Raw genomic sequence first — 17,027 nt, 5'->3', positions numbered from 1 at the left:
GGAGAAGGTACAGGCCAAGCTAAGGGACACCCCCCATGCACAAATTTCGTGCACTGAACCACTAGCACTTGCATAATTATTTCTAATAAGGAAGTAAACCTAGAGTCACACCAATGACATTTAAGATTATTTTGATGCTGATGTGAAGAAGGACTAGTGAAGAAGTGTGGATGGCTCTTTAAATATCTTTCTTTACATTTTCAAGAACTACTTTATTAAAATACTTTTCATCCTTCTTACTAGAGGCCTGGTGCACAAATTCATGCCTAGGTGGGGTCTGGCTGCCCGTATAGGGGCTGATGGGGCCAGAGGAAGGAGACGTGGGAGGTTGGCAGTTGATCCCACCCAGATGGGGTGAAGGGGACCAATAGGGGTAGGGCTGGTTAGGGGGAGGGGCCACCGTTGGTTGGCCAATCACCCCACCGCCTGGTCAAACTCCTGGTTGAGGGGACAATTTGCATATTAGCCTTTTGTTATGTAGGTTTCCCATAAAAGGACAACAAAACAGATCAAACTCTCAACTCGGATGCCAGAGCTGGAGTAGGATGTCTTCTTGGGGAGCAGTGGAACCAGAGCCCACTTCCATCGTTCAGCATCGCAGACAGTATTTTCCAGCTACCTGCAGTGTAGTGTACAGAAGCCAAAAAACACAGCAGCCTCTGTCGTCCTAACGTGGAAACGAAGTACTATTTGGGTCCTTGCTCCAAGAGAGGGACCACGTGTGCTTCTGCATGCTCTTCCTTCCTAGAGCTCCTCCTTTCCTCCACCTTCTTAAGGGATCTCGTCTCCATCCGCAGGCATTCTCTTTCATTTCTGTCCTTTCTGCTCTCAGGTCCCTGGAAGAGAAGGATCCAAAAAGCTAATAACGTCCCGCCATTTCTCTTATAATTATCAGAAATGAAGAAAGGCCTGATCATTGAGCAGACTTCCACATCTTAGTTTCTTATAATAAATTAGCATGAGCCTAAGGGTGGTGCTAAGGATTTTAGTCATAAGTAAAAGGAATAGGGGACCTTTGAAGGTCTATGGAGGAAACTCAGCTTGCACGTGACTGACTCTTTGCCTCTGACACAAAACTGAAAAGGAATGTGGCAAGTGAATTATACATGCAATGATTCTAACCTCCCTGTGTCCACTCCCTTAAAATATACTAATAGTAGGGTTTGCATTAGTTTTAATCTAAGGATTTGGTGAAGACTGAAGTGTCAAAATGACACCCAAATTATCCACAGTCCCCAGCAGGTTACCCAGGGGCCCATATTCACTGGAGCAGGAGATACAGCACCAGCTATAGAGATCCAACTTCCTGCATTTTATACCTAGGTGGAGGGACACAGATAATAAGACTAAAAAGCAACAAGAGAATAACTAATAGTGATGAGTGCAATGATAATTATGAACAGGCGGATATGACAGAGAACTATATATTTGGGGGAAAGGTGGCTTCTTTAGTTTCCATGGTCAGGGAAGGCCTTTCAAAGGGATTATTGACCAAAACAAGAGCATTGATAGATGTGGTGATGATGAAAAGTTTACACTTTTCTCTTTTAAAGTAAAAGAAATAAAACCATTGTTCTCCCCTCCTTCTTCTGATCTAGAAACGCTCGGGAACCCCTAAATGCCTACCAAGTGAACTGGCACAGTGGTGAGCGGCAGTGAGATGAGCAAGGTCCCGGCTCAGCCCGCAGGGATGACAGTTATTCTGCAATGTAAACTGTTTGTATGATGTACCAGGATCACTTCATTTCGATCCATATGAGTCCATTCGTCAAAGACAGAAAGCCAAACAAATGATGAGGCTGAGATACAAACTAAGAGGAACTTAACAACTGAACTAACTCCATAAATGTGCCTCCAGATTATTTTCATTAGGTTGCATCGATTGTATTAGATCTATCAGTCTGATCAAAATTTATTTAGCAGTCATGAATGTCTCCACTACTTTAAAAAAAAAAAAAAAAACAGTATAAAAAAAAGAAAATATAGCCGAGACCAGTTTGGCTCAATGGATAGAACGTCAGCTTGGGGACTGAAAGGTCCCAGGTTGGATTCCGGACAAGGGCATGTACCTTGGTTGCGGGCACATCCCTGGTAGGGGGTGTGCAAGAGGCAGCTGATCGTTGACTCTCTCTCATATATATATATTTTATTGATTTTGTACAGAGAGGAAGGGAGAGAGATAGAGAGCTAGAAACATCGATGAGAGAGAGTCATCAATCAGCTGCCTCTTGCACACCCCTTGCTGGGGATGTGCCCGCAACCAAGGTACATGCCTTGACCTGAATCGAACCTGGGACCTTTCAGTCCACAGGCCGACACTCTATCCAGAGTCAAACTGGTTTCGGCTGAAATATTTTTCTTATCTCACTTAGAAACAAAATGTGAAAATTATCAATATAAGCCAATTGAGTTTTTCAGTATCAAAATGATATTGAAAAGTCATTTGTTGTTGGTCGTAATCAGCTACAAAAGCAGTTTCTGGTCTTTTAAATGCTAAAAGATACAGAATTTAAATCTCCACATTAGTATGCAGCTGGTGCTCACACAAAAGATAAAAAATATCATTTATAAATTCTGACAAGTCACACTTTTTAATGTAGTTAGCTTTGGAAAGGTGTGTCAGTTGTGAAATAGAAAAAAAGGTTTTAAAATATCTGTATGTGTTCTGAGTTTTTAATTTTGTATTAAGATAAACTTTATAATATACTCATTAAAACTGATATGAGAAAATATTTAATTTAAAATTATTTACTATAAATATTTTATCATATGAAAATTGAAATAATTTTGTAAATTCCTAGCAGATTTCTAGTTATTATAGTATACTAGAGGCCCAATCTGTGCACCGGTGGGGTCCCTCAGCCCGGCCTGCGGGGATCTGACTTCCCCCGAGAGGTCCTGGATTGCAAGAGGGCAGTTTTTGTGTGACACACCCCGGAATTGGGCTCCTTCCTCCCTGGTTCCAGATGTGTCACCGAGAACTACCAATGCCAAGTGACCACAGCTCAGCAGCTCCTGCATTGAGCGTCTGCCCCTTGGTGGTTAGTGTGGGTCATACCTACAGCTGGTCACTTAGACTTTTATATAGAGAGATACCTATTAAAAGAATTCTTGAGTTAAAAAAAAAAAAAAAGAAAAGTTGAAAATGCTGCCTTGGTTATCTTGGCATTCAAAAGGAAGAACTTGGGCCCAGCCAGCATGGCTCAGTGGTTCAGCCTTGATCTATAAACCAGAAGGTCACAGTTCAATTTCTGGTCAGGGTACATGCCCGGGTTGCAGGCTAGATCCCCAGTAGGGGGCATGCAGGAGGCAGCCAATCAATGATTCTCCTTCATCATTGATGTTTCTATCTCTCCCTCTCCCTTCAACTCTGAAATAAATAAAAATATATATATTTTTAAAAATGAAAGAAAGAACTTGGGAAATGAATGGAGCAACATGTTATATTTTAGGAATAATGCGATAAATATTTCAATAAAAAAAACACATTTACACACTTTCTTTTTTTCCAATGTTATGTTTTTTTGTGTGTGTGTGTGTTTTTATTTATTTTTACATATTTTATTGATTTTTTTTATTTTTTCATTTACACATTTTCAGGGCTTATAATATTAGCAAATGATTTCACTTAAGCAATTTTATAAGACTATGTGAAAAACAATTTTAGGCCATTAGAATCAACAAAGAAGTGTTTAGATTAAAGTATTTTCAAAATATATTTATATCCTACCTTATTCCAGAAAGAATTTAAAGCAGTTAGTAAATTTCCTGAATGAATATAATTAGTAACTTTAAAGTGTAGTTTTAAAACAGGAATTCCTTCACTTCTGCTTTATTCTTGCAAAAATATCATAATCTTAATCTAACTATGAAGAAATACCAGAAAAAAACAAATTGAACATCATTCTAAAAAGTAACTGCCCTGTATTCTATCTGACAGTGTTACAAAAGCTAAGTAAAGACTGAGGAACTGCAGCCAGGGAAAGAAAAACACACACACATACACATTAAAGAGAATGAATTGCTTGCAACGCATGATCTGAAATCTCCCTACAAAAAAATATTATCAGGTCAGAAGATTAGATACAATCTGCATTTTGAGCTGGCCCTAGGTAGCTAGGGGGCTGAGGGGACTGGGGGACATCGGAGGCAAGCAGGGCAGAGGGGATTGGGTTCCACCATCATGTGACTCTGGGCGCCACCACCTTTGAGGGTGTGGCAGTCAATTAGCATATTCCCTGTTATTGGCTGTAGGTGCTGCCTTCAATTAGCATATTCCCTCTTTAGTAGATAAGATAATAAAAGATTAATATGCAAATTAGCCTTTTGACCAGGAGTTCAACCAGGGAGCAGGGACAGCTGGCCAACTGCCCACAACCCCTCCCTCCAGCTGGATCAGTCCTTGATCTGCTCTCTCCCACCCTAATCGGCCAGACCCTGCCTGTGCACGAATTTGTGCACTGGGCCTCTGGTTTATAATAAGGGTGATGAAAGCAGTCTCAAAGAACTGGAGAACCTCCATAACAAAAACATTCCACTAATGGTCCTCCAGGAATTTTTCCTACACCAGATGCCTTCAATAAGAGTAATTTAAAATTATGTACATCTGGGCTATGTACAAAAAAACTGAGTGTCATTTTTCAAAGATCTCATCAATGAGCTATAAATGAAAAAGTTAGATTTGTTCTCCACAAGTATGGGGAGGAAGAATCCTTTGGGTTTCCTTTTCTAAACTCGCTTAAATATTAATAATTCTGTTACATACCAAAGACACAGAGCGTTTGGTTCTAAAGCACAGTTGTTGCTCAAAGGACTCTGAAAATGCCCGAGTTTTGGAATGGGATCTTCTGTTTGATTCCAGCGGATCCCTGAATGGCCCATCCTCTGAGTGTTTTCTGTAATCCTTCATGTGGGTACGGCATCGAAATCCCTGGTCCTCATGAGAATGCCTTCTAGGATAGCTGTCATGTGATGTGACTCTGGGAAGCACAGGAAACTGAGAATATAGAATAAAAACGTTTACAATATAAAGAGACTGCGTGAAATTAGCTCAGAGACAGAACAACCATAAGTTACTAACTAAACAAATCTCAGGTTGAACTGAAATTTTATCTTTTTCATCAGTGTGACTTTTCTTCTACAATAAAGCAGTAGAATCAATCGGTTAAATCATTAAGTGAAGCATCCCAAGACTAGCTATCTTGCTCCTCCACCATTAGGTCAATATAATGAAGCATTCAAAGCCTTGAATTGATATGTATAAGTAAATTCAAAAATTACAACAAATTTTAATGAAACCATACATGTTTAAGAAATAATACAAAAATGAATATGTGATTTCTGTATAAAGAAGAAATTTGGTCTTCGAACTTTTAGTTGACCTGGATGTTCTTTGTCTTTCACATTGAAATCATCACTTTTAAAATGTTTAAACTAGTATTCACAAGTATCTTGAGCATGTTCACCATAAGCCTCCTGAAGTATTCAGTAGCACTTTTCTTTAAAATAAAGTAATGAATTAAAACTTCCCACAAGTGCTCTTTTTTAGGAACAAAACTCAACATTTTTAAGTGTAAAAATATCTATAATGTTAACACCTTCAGAAAATTTGACATATGAAGTTTTGAAGCTTGTTATCAATACAACAAAATAACATACATATCAAATTGCATATATATTAACATATGTATAACTCCATCAATTGAAAGAAAATCTGCATTATTAACTAGTACACCTAGTATGTGCTGCTGAAGTTAGCACCAAAGAAGAAATTTCTAAGCAGAAGAGCAATGGAATAAATCAGAATGAAAAAAAAATTAATTTAACTATGTAAAAATAAAAATGCTAATATGCATCAAAAGCAACTTAAAGTTAAATAGTAGACAAAAACCAAAAAACATGTGCTACGTGTTACTAATCTATATAATAAAAACCCAGTAGTCATAACACTGTAATGACCAAAGACCGGTCACCAGGAGGTGCATTGATGTGACTCTCACTCCCTCCCCCTGCCCTGGCCTGTGAGTGGTGGCTCTTGAAGTAATGGACAGGGTGGCCAGCTGAGGCAAGCAGAAGCGAGCAACTCGTACATGATTTTGTGTGCCCTGGGCCTCTAGTGTTTAATAATATCCTGACAATACAGCCGAAACTGGTTTGGCTCGGTGGATAAAGCATCAGCCTGCGGACTGAAAGATCCCGGGTTAGATTCTGGTCAAGGGCATGTACCTTGGTTGTGGGCACATCCCCAGTAGGGGATGTGCAAGAGGCAGCTGATTGACAATTCTCTCTCATCAATGTTTCTAACTATCTATCCCTCTCTCTTCCTCTCTGTAAAAAATCAATAAAACATATTTTAAAAATATATATCCTGACAATACAGAGTTTATCTTACATATATAAGAAAAACATAGAAATCATGTAATACAATGACATAAGTGTTCAAATCAATTGGAAAATGATCACAGAATAATATTTCAGAGAAATCAAACTTCTTAGAATTATGACACTTGCTCTCCCAATTTTTCTCACTACCCAACCCACTCCATTCAAACTTTTGTATCCACAACTAATTTCGGTTATGATATTGGTCTCAATTTTGCCAAGTTCTGTGCACATTTTGATCTTGATTAATTCAGTAGCATTCAACACATTTGCTCTTCTGTTAATCAGCTTAACAATAACCCACAACCTTCGGACCAACTACATTTGCTCTTCTGGAAACACTCTTTCCCTTGCCTTCTACCACTGTACCCTTAGTTTCCCTTTGCTCTTTCTTCCTGTGTCCTCACCCTCCACTTTTGCCTCACTAATAGCTAATCATCCTTCAGTCAGCACTGAAACTGCATATCCCCAGAGAGCGTTTCCTGCCACCCTGAGCGGTTCAGGTCCCTGTTAGATGTTCTCCTGGGCGCTCCTACCTCTTTACCCTACTCATCACAAATGTAATCGGTAACTCTGTAACATGTCTCTCTTCTCCATTAATTTGTATCTCCATGACATCAAGGGCTATGTTTCATTCTCTGCTGAAATCCCAGTCTCATGCAGCACCTTGCCTTATTCACAGGATGAGTTTATTGAATATCTATTGGATTATATAAAGAATGGGGAAAAAAAAGAAATGCCAAATGATAAAAATTGTTTGTGCTTATTAGTCATCAACAATTATTTAAATGAAATAATGTACAATTTTGCCTTTCGGGTTAGCAAAAATAAAAATAACGTTTCTTAATGATACTAAGAAGTGACAAAAGTGGAGAGAGACAGGACTGTGATTCCCAGCTGGTAGGACTATAAATGGACACGCCTTCCCAGTAAGCCATTGGCAAAAGGTGTCAGAAGATTAAAATATCCTGCTCCTTGAGCAGCCGGGTCGGGTGCGGCCAGGCCCGGAGCAGCAGCAGCCAGGTCAGGAGCGGCGGTGACCAGACCCGGAGCAGCTGGTTGTGGAACGAACCAGAGCAACAGAGGCCAGGCCCGGAACAGCTCGCTCCTCGCCTGTCCCTGCCCCATGGCTGCCTCTCAGACATGGCTGGAAACTTTTGTGGGAACTTGAGGGTCTGCTGAATCAAGTGATGAAGGCTTAGATCTGGATGTGTTGAGTTAGTATAGGGCTGGGGTGTTCACCTGTGAGTGCCTTGGGTGGGGCCTGGATGAGGCTGGTTGACCTATTTGGAAATGTCTTTTGTGTGAAATGTATCATTGGGCATGTGGTGGTATTATTGATATGAGAAAATGCTAAGTAACTGATTTACTATCTGAAAAGGGATTTACTATCAGGGAAAGGGAGGGAGGAAGAGACTGAACATAAACTGCACCTATGGATGAGGACAATGGGGGATGGGGAGGGAGTGGAGGGTGGGGTGGGAACCTGGTGGAGGGGGGAAGAAATGAGGAACCTTTGTAACAATATGAACAATAAAGACTGATTTAAGAAAAAAAAATAAAAAAAAATAAAAATAAAAAAAATATCCTGCTCCTTGGATCCAGCTATTGAGTGTTGTAATGGGCTGAGTTGTGTCTCTCCCCTCCAATTCACATATTGAAGCCCCATGTGGGAAACTCAGAATGTGACCTCATTTGGTGCTGTAACTTTAAAGATTGGGTTGAAGTAAAGCCACTAGGGTGGGCCTTCATCCAGTCTGACTGGAGCCCCAATAAAAGAGGAAATTTTGACACACAGAGACCACCAAGGACATGTTCACACAGGAAACACCATGTGAGGACACAGTGAGGCGGTGGCTGTCGCTAAGCCTAGGAGGGAACCCCAGAAAAACCACATCTGCTGACTCCTTAATCTTGGACTTCCCACCCCCAGATCTGTGAGGACATAAATTTCTGTTGCTCAAGCTCCCAGTCTGGGGCATTGTGTTATGGCAGCCCTGGCAGACAAATACACGTGTCTAGAAACTTACTGTCAAACGGTGATCAGAAATATGGTTAAAGATCTGTAAAGCTGCCATATACATGAGGGAAATGTGTACGTACAAGTCCATTTATGGTCCTTGGTGCTGTGAATAAGTTAGGGAGCAAAACAGGCAGAGTGTGCTCATCTTGGTGCTCATGTCTGCCTCGGAGAAAAAACACAAAACACATACCCACACGCTCACTCCTTTGGCACATGCAACAAAGGTTCAAGGTGGCCCTGGCCAGTTTGGCTCAGTGGATAGAGCTTTGACCTGCAGACTAAAAGGTCCTGGGTTTAATTCCTTGTACCTCAGTTGCAAGCTAGATCCCCGGCCCAGGTCAGGATGCATGCAGGAGGCAGCCAATCCATGTGTCTCTTTAACATCGAGATTTCAGTCACTCCCCCTCCATTTTCATTCTCTCTAAACAGCAATGGGAAAACATCCTCGGGTAAGGATTAACCAAAAATCAGCAAAACTCGGAGGTTCAAGGTGCAATGAGAGGATATAACAGGGTGAAACTGTGTGTACTTGGGTGGGTGAGGCTGGGAGGATTAGCAGGAAACTTCCGTGTAGCTGTAATGACTAAGCTGCAATCTGAAGGACAAGCAGGGTTAATTAGCGAGCAGGAACATTTTCTGCCTGAGGACTAGCACCACTGTGCCCAGGCCCGTCACAGGAGGAGCTGCGGTGTGGAAGGAAGAGAAGCCTGCTGGGGCGGGGGGCCTGGGGGAGGGAAGCTGGAGTGAGGAGGTGTGGAGGGGTTGAAGTAAGGGGGTAGCATAAAATGGGCAATCTGAAAACATACCGAACTGTGGTCAAAGGTTTTCTCAGCGATGTGGGACTGTTTGTTTCCTCCTCCTTCTTAGTATTTTTCAAGTTTTCCACAATAAGTGAATTTACATTATCAAGGAAAAAAATGATATTTTAAAATTTTGAGCTAGGCAGGGAAGCATAAATAACGCATGATTCCACGTACATGAGGTATCTAAAATAGTTAAACTCAAAAAAAAAAACAAAACAAAAAACCCAAAACACATAAATAGTCAAACTCATAGAAGCAAAAAATAGATTGATGATTGCCAGGGGATAAAGGAGGGGAAATGGAAAGTTGCTAATCAGTGGATATAAAATTTCAGTTATGCAAGATGAATAAGTTCCAGAGATCTGCTTCACAGTATTGTGCCTCTAGGTAACAATGGGTTACATACTTTAAAAATTGCAAAAAAAAAAAAAAATCTGCTAAGGATATAGATCCCAGGTTAACTGGTCTTACCACAATAACACTTTTTATAATTTTAAAAATATGTTTTTATTGATTTTTTTTGTTGTTGTTAGAGAGAGAGAGAGAGAGAGAGAGAGAGAGAGAGAGAGAGAGAGATTGATTGGCTGCCTCCTGCACAACCCCTACTGGGGATGGAACCCACAACCTGGGCATGTGTTCTGACCGGGAATGGAACCAGTGACCTCTTGGTGCATGGGACGACACTCAACCAATTGAGTCACACCAGCCAGGAACCACAATAACATTTTCAAACAAAATTTTAAAATGTGAGACCGGGAGGTCTGAAAAGAATGGCATAGTTTTGCCCAGCCAGTGTGGCCCAATGGTTGAAAATCAACCCATAAACCTGGAGGTTACTGGTTCAATTCCCACCTGGTCAGGGCACATGCCCGGGTTGTGAGCTAGATCCCAGTAAGGGGCGTGCAGGAGGCAGCCAATCCATGATTCTCTCTCATCACTGATGTTTCTGTCTCTCCCTCTCCCCTTCTCTCTCCCCAAAACCAATAAAAACAACGACATTTATGTTTTTTAAAAAGAATGGCGAAAGTTTCAATCACAATATCTTCTTATATCTGGTGGAATTTCCAGCTTGTTGTTTTGGGTGTGGGACTTTGTGAGAAACAAGTGTAAAAGAGCACTCTAATTGGTTATAGGGAGAAGCTCCCACTTTTAAAAATGTTACTTACTATACTGCAAGCTCTACTTTTGCAATTGTATGCGCCTTTGTAATGTAATTTCCCTTACAAAGACATGAACCAATGCCCCCACATAACTTGTTTTTACAAAGTGTGTACATGTCTCCTGCCCAGCCATGGAAGGGGCTTTGTCACTGGGGGTGGGTCTGACATCACTGGCCAAGCTCCCAGAGCCCCAGCTGCAGGGCCTGCAGCAGGCACTGACTCTCAGAGCAATGACTACCCAGTGCCCTGACTCTCATTACAGAAGAGGCTTAGCTTAGCTGTTTCCACCATGGGCCCAGGAAACCGGTGCTGTTAAAGAAAAATCCTATGTACTCTCCGACCCCAAGTTCTGATTTTAAAGGTGTTGGTTATGTAAGATCTTCACTTCAGAGCTTAACAACTTGATGATCTTTATCCTGCCTGTCCCTGCAGTCATCCTCGGAGTGTACCCCGCCTGCCCTCAGAGTACACACAAGCTCCTGGCCAGCCACTGACAGCGAGGTGAGAAACAGGGAGAAGAAAGATCAGGTGCTGGGTACTGAGTATTAGTGCACCGAGTGTACCAGGCACTCTGGGGACCATGACCTTGATCTCTAACCTCAGAACAAATCCTACAGGAAGTCATGTTTCCTCATTTACAGACGAGGAAAATGAATCTTAGCTTAGCTCAGTGTTTTGCCTAAGACATGCCTACTGACTACTGGAGAAATCAAGTGCCATGCCTAAGCATGAGGCATCTCTTTCTTGGATTAATAATTCTAAACTTTTATTTTGAACAGTAACAAAAACATTCTATTTCTATGTGAAACTGCCTATAACTGTCACTTTTAACATTGTACCAGACGTAGCAGAATTCTACTGCAAAAGAAATAATAATGCTTTGTAGGTCTTCAGGAATTATACTATTTAAGAATTTTATCTAAAGAATCTATATAGCAGAAACCAGTTTGGCTCAATGGATAGAGCGTCGGCTTGGGGACTGAAGGGTCCCAGGTTCGATTCCGGTCAAGGGCATGTACCTTGGTTGCGGGTATATCCCCAGTAGGGGGTGTGCAAGAGGCAACTGATCAATGACTCTCTCTCATCGATGTTTCTAACTCTCTATCTCTCTCCCTTCCTCTCTGTACAAAATAAATAAAAAATATATTTTAAAGAATATATATATATATATATGGTTAATATGCTGTGTCTGACCAGTAGCTATGACATGCATTGACCAGCAGGGGGCAGACGCTCAATGCAGAAACTGCAGAGCTGCAGTGACTTGGCAACGGAGGTTCCCGGGTGTCACACCCTGGAACCAGAGAGGAGGAAGCCCAATTCCTCATGGGTACACGTGATTCTACCTTTGGCCATGGGTTATGTTGTTGCTGGGGCGCTGTCGGTCCTGAATCTGGTTTGAGTTCCACCCTGTACAACAGCATCTTTGCAGAGTGCCCTCTAGCATTCCAGGACCCCCTGGGGGATGTTGGAGAGTCAGTTTCGGCCTGATCCCCGCAGGCCAGGCCAAGGGACCCCACCTGCCAGAGGGTCCCTGCTCACTCCACAGATCCCTTTGACTCAAGGCTCTGAGCCACAGCACTGCCTCAGATGTGGCCAACTGAGGAGGGGCCACGTGAGGTTGGGTCCAGGGCATGTCCGGCCCCTCTCACCCAGTCCAGCCCCGCCGCCCCTTCTAATTGATTTCCTTTCAATGGGCATGAATCTGTGCACTGGATCACTAGTAAGTAATATATATAACAGTGTCCAGTGATAACATCAGAATCAGGATGAATGTAAGTTAGTCGACAAATGGAAACAGCATCAGGGGGGGGAAATTCCAGTTTTCAGCTGATAAAGTGGTAGGTAGTTCTTGTAGAAATAATAAAGAGATTCAATACCATCCACTGGACATCCTTTAGGGGAACTAAAGGACATTCTAAATTATGCATTTATTTATTTATTCATTAAAAATTTTTAAAGTATGCATTTAAATGATTTTTTTTTAATTGAGGGAATAAGTGGATCCTGCTCTGTCATGTGGTGGCACTAAATCAATGTGAAGCTGCCATGAAGACCCTATCACTAGGCATAACTAGGGAAATAAGGGAGAGCTATAAGAAAGCCTCTTGGCACTTATGAGGCTCCATGCCTCAGACACTTGGCACCTTCCCCGAAGTTGCTCCACACACACACACACACACACACACACACACCCCCGTTTCAAGGACTTGTCTCCTTCATTCAGAAACTGAAGCAGCCAAACTCATCTAAACCACATGCCACTGAGATCATATCCCAAATGCCATTAAATTCAATCTTTTTTTTTTTTAAGGGAATTTCCTTTTTTAAAAAAAAAAATAATATATTTTATTGATTTTTTGCAGAGAGGAAGAGAGAGGGATAGTTAGAAACATTGATGAGAGAGGATCATTGATTAGCTGCCTCTTGCACACCATCTGCTGGGGATATGCCCGCATCCAAGGTACATGCCCTTGACCGGAATCAAACCCGGGACCTTTCAGTCCCCAAGCCCACGCTCTATCCATTGAGCCAAACCGATTTCGGTTTTGTTTTGTTTTTAATATATATATTTTTTTAATATGGTGGTCTTATTTTGAACCCAGGGTTCGACCCCACAACAATATACTGTAATGTGGGAGGCACAGATGCAGCTTCCTTGGAGCACAGAAGAAACACCGAGGAAGTCCATTTGATGTTAAAGCCCTAGGCCAGTGAACTCAGTACCTAAAACTCACTGAAAAGCATTGCAACCTAGCCTGGCTGTTGTGGCTTAGTAATTGAGCAATGACCTATAAACCAGGTGATCATGGTTCAGTTCCCAGTCAGGGCACATGCCCAGGTTGTGGGCTCGATCCCCAGTAGGGGGCATACAGGAGGCAGCCCCATCAATGATTCTCATTATTGCTCTTTCTTTCTCTCCCCTCCTCACTGAAATCAATAAAAATATAGTTCAAAAACAAACAAAATATACATTGCAACCTAAAAGTCAATTCTCTAAATAAAGGATTTATCTCAGTTTTTAAAGTCTAATAGATAGTAAAACTTATTTAAGAAATCCCATTTTATGCCTGTATCTTCCTTTGTTTTCATATTTTCTGTGGCTCTAACAGGCTGTTGTGACAAATAGTATAATAAATCACATTTTTTCCTCTTTGTTTCCTCCTGTTCACATTATCTGGAAACTGGAAACTAATCGTATCCTAGGCTCACACATTATGAATGCCTCACTTGATGTGGAACATGGGAGATTAAAATAAGAGTGTGATAAGTAGGAGTTCTGTTTTATAACAGAGCCGTGGAAAGTCAGAGCAAGCAGTGTTCTCAGAGATCACCCAGCCCAAGCCCTTCTTTTTCACTTAAGGAACCTGGAGCTCACAGAGGCATTGAAGCTTGCCCTTTGTCCTTGAGTCCACATTTGGCAAGAGACCTATTTTTAAACATTTGTGTCTCCAAGAGGTCTCATTCCTCCTCCTTGCTGACCACTGGGAATAAAAGAGGCTGCGTCTGAGAACCCGGGAGCTAAAAATAAAATAAAATAATATTACCCCCAAAATTACTTGGTTCTGGGGTTGACAGAAACAGGAGGGTGGGAGGGATTCTCTGGCACCTAGAATTCTAAGTGACTTGAAAAGAGAAAAGCTGCAGCATCATTGTGTAGCTGTGAAGCAGAGGACAGACTGTCTACTGTGGAGCTTCTACCCCCTCCCCCAGGTGAGCAGAGGAACCCTGCTGGTACCTGCTGCCCAGTCCCCACCTCGCACCTCGCACCTCGCCAGGCCCATCCATTCCCCTCAGGGCTTTCCAGCTCACATCGTCCTCCCTAGACACTGGTGCGCGGCCCAGCCATAGGAAAATAGTGCTAAGGATGGGAGAATTTTGGTTCCCTCTCCCATCAGGAAACCAAATGAGAACGAGAAGAAAAAAAGTGTATCAAATTTATCAAAGGGACCGAAACCGGTTTGGCTCAGCAGTAGAGCGTCGGTCTGCTGACTGAAGGGTCCCGGGTTCGATTCCGGTCGGGGGCATGTACGTTGGGTGCAGGCACATCCCGGGTAGGGGGTGTGCAAGAGGCAGCTGGTCGATGTGTCTCTCTCATCGATGTTTCTAGCTCTCTCTCTCCCTTCCTCTCTGTAAAAAATCAATAAAATATATTTTAAAAAATTTTATCAAAGGGGGTGATTTATTTATTTATTTATTTATTTACTTACTTACTTATTTTCGGGAACCAATTTCAGTGTGTAATAATTACAAGAGTTTCACCAAAAGGTTGATGAAGCTTGGGCGGCTCAACAAGGGTAAGCCACAAAAGTAATTACCTGCTGAGACAGCTAAAAAAACATCTCCCTGAAACAGGAATAGGATTGTCTGCTGTCAGACAGCTCCGGGCATTTTGTTGCCTCCTGTTGGCCAAAATCCTGAATAGCTGTAGGCTATTCCCCAAACTGACAATGCTTCTGTAACCCTACCCTTTGAAGTGTATATCTCCACCTTGCCTTAGGACAAATTGTGTTAAATTAATAGCATGGGGTCCTTAGACAAAAGTGAGTCTTCAGTTCCTTTAGCTGAAGATCCTCTGACCCCCCAATGCCTTTCAAAATTATCTTTCATCCTTGGACTCCTTCTTGAATCTATGCATCAGCCCCTTTCTTCAGAATGCTGAACCCTTTGTAAGGCTGGGACAAGAACCCCAGCATTTATAAATATACTTTTATTAATTTCAGAGAGGAAGGAAAAGGGGGTGGGACAAAAGAGAGAGAGAGAGAGAGAGAGAGAGAGAGAGAGAGAGAGGAACATCAATGAGAGAGAGAGACATCCATCAGCGACTGCCTTCTGTAGGCACCCTGACCAGGAACTGAACCCAAAACTTGGGTATGTGCCCTGATCAGGAATTGAACTTGTGTCCATTTGGAATATGGGGCAACACTCCAGCTAACTGAGTCATACTTGCCAGGCAAAAGGAGTGATTTATTATATGGAATCCCCAGTTCCTTAGAATTCACCAAATAGTGAAGTTATTTTCACTGTTTAAAAAGACTATTGTAAGTTACACATTGGTCCACACCAATGCTACACAGACTACTAGTAACTATAGCATCAAGTTTCTTCCCTTTGACCTGAATTATATTGTCACTCAGTAGGATTATCTCAAGCTTATCAGGATCTCTGCATAGAAGTTAAAGATACCTTAGTACTAAAAATGAAGAAATCATTACATTTTTTAAAAAAAATTAAGGAGAAAACAGAAAAGGGGAAATGATGAACAACATAGACTGATGAACAAGAACAGCATTGATCAGACTGTCAGACCTCAGAGGGAAGATAGGGGAGGGGAGGGATAAAGGAGAGAGATCACCAAAGGACTTGTGTGCATGCATATGAGCCTAACCAGTGGTCACAGACAACAGGAGAGTGAGGGTATGTGTGGGGAGGGATTTGGGATAGGAATGGGGGAATAAGGACAAATATGTGATACTTTAATCAATAAAGTAATTTAAAAAATAAATAAATGTCAAGAAAAAGAAAATGAACTGAAAAGAAGGCCAACCTCTGCCCATAACACTTTCCTTAAAAGGTGATGAATAGGAAAAAGATTACTCAAAACATGTATAACTCAAAGATTTAATCATCTTTCAAAAGTGGAAGGTGAATATTAAAGGTTTTTTTTTTGAAAGAAAAGAAGAAGAAGAAGAAGAAGAAGAAGAAGAAGAAGAAGACAGAAAAATAAATAAATAAAAATGAAATTAAAAAAGGAAAAAGAAAAAACAAATAAAAACAAAAATAAAATAATAATAATAATAATAATAATAATAATAATGAAATCACTATCTGTAGAAGAAAATCAGGTCCCTTGGAGGCTAAGACAAAATGATAAAAGGTATTTTTGTGGACATAAAAAAACTTGGGAGCACTGATTTTCAACCAAAGAAAACTTTATACTGAAGGACTCTTTCAAAATTGTCCATGAGAAAACCCCCTCCCTAGTCCAGCCCTCCCCTGTTCCATGGGATAACTCACTGGGCAGGGCAGGGAAGCTTTCCTGTAACTGGTGTGGTGTGATCCTCGGCGGTCCCGGAGTCCTCTCTCATCCTCCTCCATCCAGCTGTGGCCCCAGAAGCTGCTCATCCACTTGGCAAAAGACACATCATCATCATCATCATCACCTCTGTGCTCCATGGAGAGGCGATTCAAAATACCTAAGGCCTGTCTCTAAGCCAGGCAGACAGGAAGATTGTCAAACTCGGCTGGCTTGATGAAACCCCAAAAGATAACAATGAAACTGGTGTTTTCCAATGGTCTCCGAAAATGGATCCTTAAAAGGAGAAAGATTTACTAAACAACCCCTTCACCATCAGGCAGCCCAGGGAAATGACTATTTATAAATCGTGCTGCCCACAGGCCCCTCCCCTCCCCTCCCCTCCGCCCGTCTCTTTAAATTGAGAGGCTTTGTAATCCTTCCATGGCCAGGCTAGTGCCTCGCAGCCTCGGGGTGGGAAGCACAGTCCACTGCCTGATGTTCCCAGTACTCTGCTGCCGATGGCTGTGATGGCATCTCCAGCTGTCAGCGATGATCCTGCATGACCCTCATCATATACCTGTCAGCTCCAGGCTGGCTCCAAAATGGGGTCACTCACTGGGACAGACTGACTGCAGCCTGCA

General features: G+C 41.9%; 1 protein-coding gene across 1 annotated transcript; it reads right to left on the bottom strand.

Annotated features, from left to right (window-relative positions):
• Positions 1 to 612: 612 nt before the first annotated feature.
• LNP1 (leukemia NUP98 fusion partner 1) lies at positions 613 to 16,761 on the bottom strand. Its single transcript, XM_036447511.2, has 3 exons — positions 16,386 to 16,761; positions 4,766 to 4,996; positions 613 to 836 (listed from the first exon to the last, which is right to left on the bottom strand). Exons 1-3 carry the CDS (start codon positions 16,542 to 16,544, stop codon positions 687 to 689), a joined length of 540 nt encoding a protein of 179 aa, XP_036303404.1. The 5' UTR covers positions 16,545 to 16,761; the 3' UTR covers positions 613 to 686.
• Positions 16,762 to 17,027: the final 266 nt, after the last annotated feature.

The sequence above is a fragment of the Pipistrellus kuhlii genome, unplaced genomic scaffold (assembly GCF_014108245.1).
Source record: "Pipistrellus kuhlii isolate mPipKuh1 unplaced genomic scaffold, mPipKuh1.p scaffold_m20_p_2, whole genome shotgun sequence".
Classification (NCBI taxonomy): domain Eukaryota; kingdom Metazoa; phylum Chordata; class Mammalia; order Chiroptera; family Vespertilionidae; genus Pipistrellus; species Pipistrellus kuhlii.
Note: the sequence above shows the minus strand (reverse complement) of the source record. Positions and strands in the feature narration are given on the sequence as shown.

Bases quoted from the DNA above. Each gene is read 5' to 3' on its own strand.
- LNP1 (XM_036447511.2), bottom strand. From the start codon at position 16,544: ATGGAGCACAGAGGTGATGATGATGATGATGATGTGTCTTTTGCCAAG. The intron at 4,997-16,385 runs GTGAGTTATCCC...CTATATTCTCAG, and splicing joins AAGCTTCCCTGCCCTGCCCA to TTTCCTGTGCTTCCCAGAGT. The intron at 837-4,765 runs GTATGTAACAGA...CTTCTCTTCCAG, and splicing joins CCAAACGCTCTGTGTCTTTG to GGACCTGAGAGCAGAAAGGA.